The sequence below is a fragment of the Pteropus vampyrus genome, unplaced genomic scaffold, assembly GCF_000151845.1.
Source record: "Pteropus vampyrus isolate Shadow unplaced genomic scaffold, Pvam_2.0 Scaffold308, whole genome shotgun sequence".
Classification (NCBI taxonomy): Eukaryota; Metazoa; Chordata; class Mammalia; order Chiroptera; family Pteropodidae; genus Pteropus; species Pteropus vampyrus.
Genome location: NW_011889089.1, coordinates 769,022 through 771,320, shown reverse-complemented (window position 1 = coordinate 771,320; position 2,299 = coordinate 769,022). Strand labels below are relative to the sequence as shown.

Sequence of the window (2,299 nt, the reverse complement as noted above, 5' to 3'; positions counted from 1 at the left end):
CTCCGGCTGGTGTCTGCCTGATCTGACACGTTCTTTCCTGCTGTTTCTAAGAAGCCATCTGTGTGGGGCATGCCCCGGGCCCCCCACTCCTTCCGGGGCCACACTCACCTCTCTGTGCCTGAGGCCCACCTCAGCAGAGGGCTCCCCGTCTGTCACCGGGGCCAAGCTGACGCTCCCCGACACGAGAACCTCTGCGCCCAGCAGACTTCCATGTCCTCTCCCCCAGAAGGACAAGCTCTGGCTTTCCTAAAAGGCTCATCTTTCCTGCCGAGCCCCCTTCCTCTTCAACCCTGCTCCCTCCCACTTGCTTATGAAGACACCCAGCGGGCCTCCCCGCTGCAGAAGTCGCACGCGCAGAAGTCGCACGCGCAGAAGTCGCACGCGCAGAAGTCACATGCGCAGAAGTCACATGCGCTCCGTCCGAGCTGCCGTCCGGTTTCCGTCCTCTCTTTCCCTTCTAAACTTCTTTAAAAAGCAAACGACCGCTCTCCCGTCCCTCGCTGCCTTCGTGTCCTCCCCGCCCGCCCGCTCTTCAATCTCTCCAGTCTGCGTGCTAACGCCACCAAACGACATGCTCCTGCTCGCGGGATGCGGACAGACAGGAGAGAAGGGACCGCTGGAACCCCTCACGTGGAGGGCCGGCCGCGTGCATTTGCCATGGATCTCTGTGGCCGATTGGCTGCAGTGGTGGCTCGGGCTAAGTTGCCGCGTCCTCGAATGTCAATGTCAGGGGTTAAGGGCCGTGGGGTCCCCATACCACACATTGAGTGAGGTGTTCAGGGCGTGGGCCGTGCCCGAGCCTTGGCGCTGAGAGGCGGAAGAGCAAGGGAAGACACTATTGGAAGAGATTTGGATGGAGGAGGCGGCGGCGCAGGCGGTGGATCAGAAGCGATATCGTGAGTGTCCAGCCTCAAGAGGAAGGGGGTGCACGCACAGTGCTTCTCCCCACCCGGCTCCTATCGCACCCCATGGCTTCTTGAGCACCCCCCCCCCCACGTCAGAATGCAGCCTTCACGCAGGCTTGAGTTCCTACGTCAACGGCCATCGCCCACACATTGCTTCACGATAATCATAGCATAAAAACAAAACCACTTTAGATTCAGGTGCTGCGTGCACTGTGACTTCTGCCACATATGGGCACCACATCGTGTATGTGATTCAAATAGCAGTAAATTCACCACAAAATTGCTACAAGCTGGATGTCCACGCGGAGACAGAGTAGCCTCCAGGCAGATGTCCTTCCCCAGCCCAGAGAGGTGACTCTCCCTCGGTGCCCCTCACGCCGTGGGCCCACCGTCACAGAGATTTCGTATGGTTCCCTTGGGTGCTTCAGCTGCCTCTCTGCAGCCTCATCTCCTTTCGGCTGCGTTTTCTGGATTCTTAGCACCTGCTGTAATTTTAGGCACAGAGTAGATCTTAGTCAATGAAACCGATTGCAATGTGATGCATATAATGTGATAAATAAAACTGGATTCGAATAAACGAAATAAATGAAACAGTCCACACAATAATTAATCATTCACCATCTTTCTTTTAGATTCTCTCTGCTACTCACGTGTCATCAGTTGCAGAATAGATGAGGTCACGTGTTTTTCTGTTTATTTTATGTGTCATTTTCTTTTTTTCCCCTTCTTTGTATTTTAGTGTCTTACGGGAAGAAATGGCAGTTGACGTCTTCCGTCACCAGGCACCGCTGTCCCACATGGTCACAACTGTAAAACCCTACAACCCCTTCAATAAGAAGGAAAAGGAAACAGTAGGCTACTGAAGAGTGCCCCGGATTGGAGCGAGGCTTCCGAAGCTCAGCCTCGGGGAGGCGCCGTGCAGGGCGCGGTGGGGAAATAAAGGCTGGGGTGCGTCCCAAGTCCCCACAGAAGTCGCCTGAGGGCTGATGCTCTTCTCCGATCCAGGCAGAGCCTCTTGGGCCCCAGCTTCGGTCCCACACTGGCCCCGGCCCTGGAATGCCACCAATCCATGATGGCAGCCAAGATTTTCCGGAAGCACCGGCACCAAGGGTTTTATTTGAGAAGGTTCCTTTAGAGTCGAAAGCCGGGGCTACCTAGCAGCGCCATGTCTTGACCCAGTTAATGCGGGTATCAGAACTGTAGAGTGTCACAGGTCGCCCAGGCAAAAGCCCACGTGCCGCCAATGGGGAACCGGGGTGACAGAGAGAAAGGCGCACTCTCTCACCTAGGGCCCAGTGTCACGTGAGGAACAGCGTCTGTAGTGAAGAGGGTGAAAGCCTCCTCTGCCTGGCTCCGGGACTTCTCTTTCAGAGAGAGAAGCGTCCACGGGCCCC

The 2,299-nt window shown here is 56.1% G+C and overlaps 1 protein-coding gene across 1 annotated transcript in view; it reads left to right on the top strand.

Annotated features, from left to right (window-relative positions):
• SPATA48 (spermatogenesis associated 48) overlaps window positions 1-1,768 on the top strand; it is a 42,490-nt gene extending 40,722 nt beyond the window's left edge. The window contains exon 8 of the mRNA XM_011377282.2: window positions 1,645-1,768. Coding sequence (XP_011375584.2) covers window positions 1,645-1,768 — 124 coding nt within the window. The remainder of the gene's footprint in view (window positions 1-1,644) is intronic.
• The last annotated feature ends 531 nt before the right edge of the window (window positions 1,769-2,299 follow it).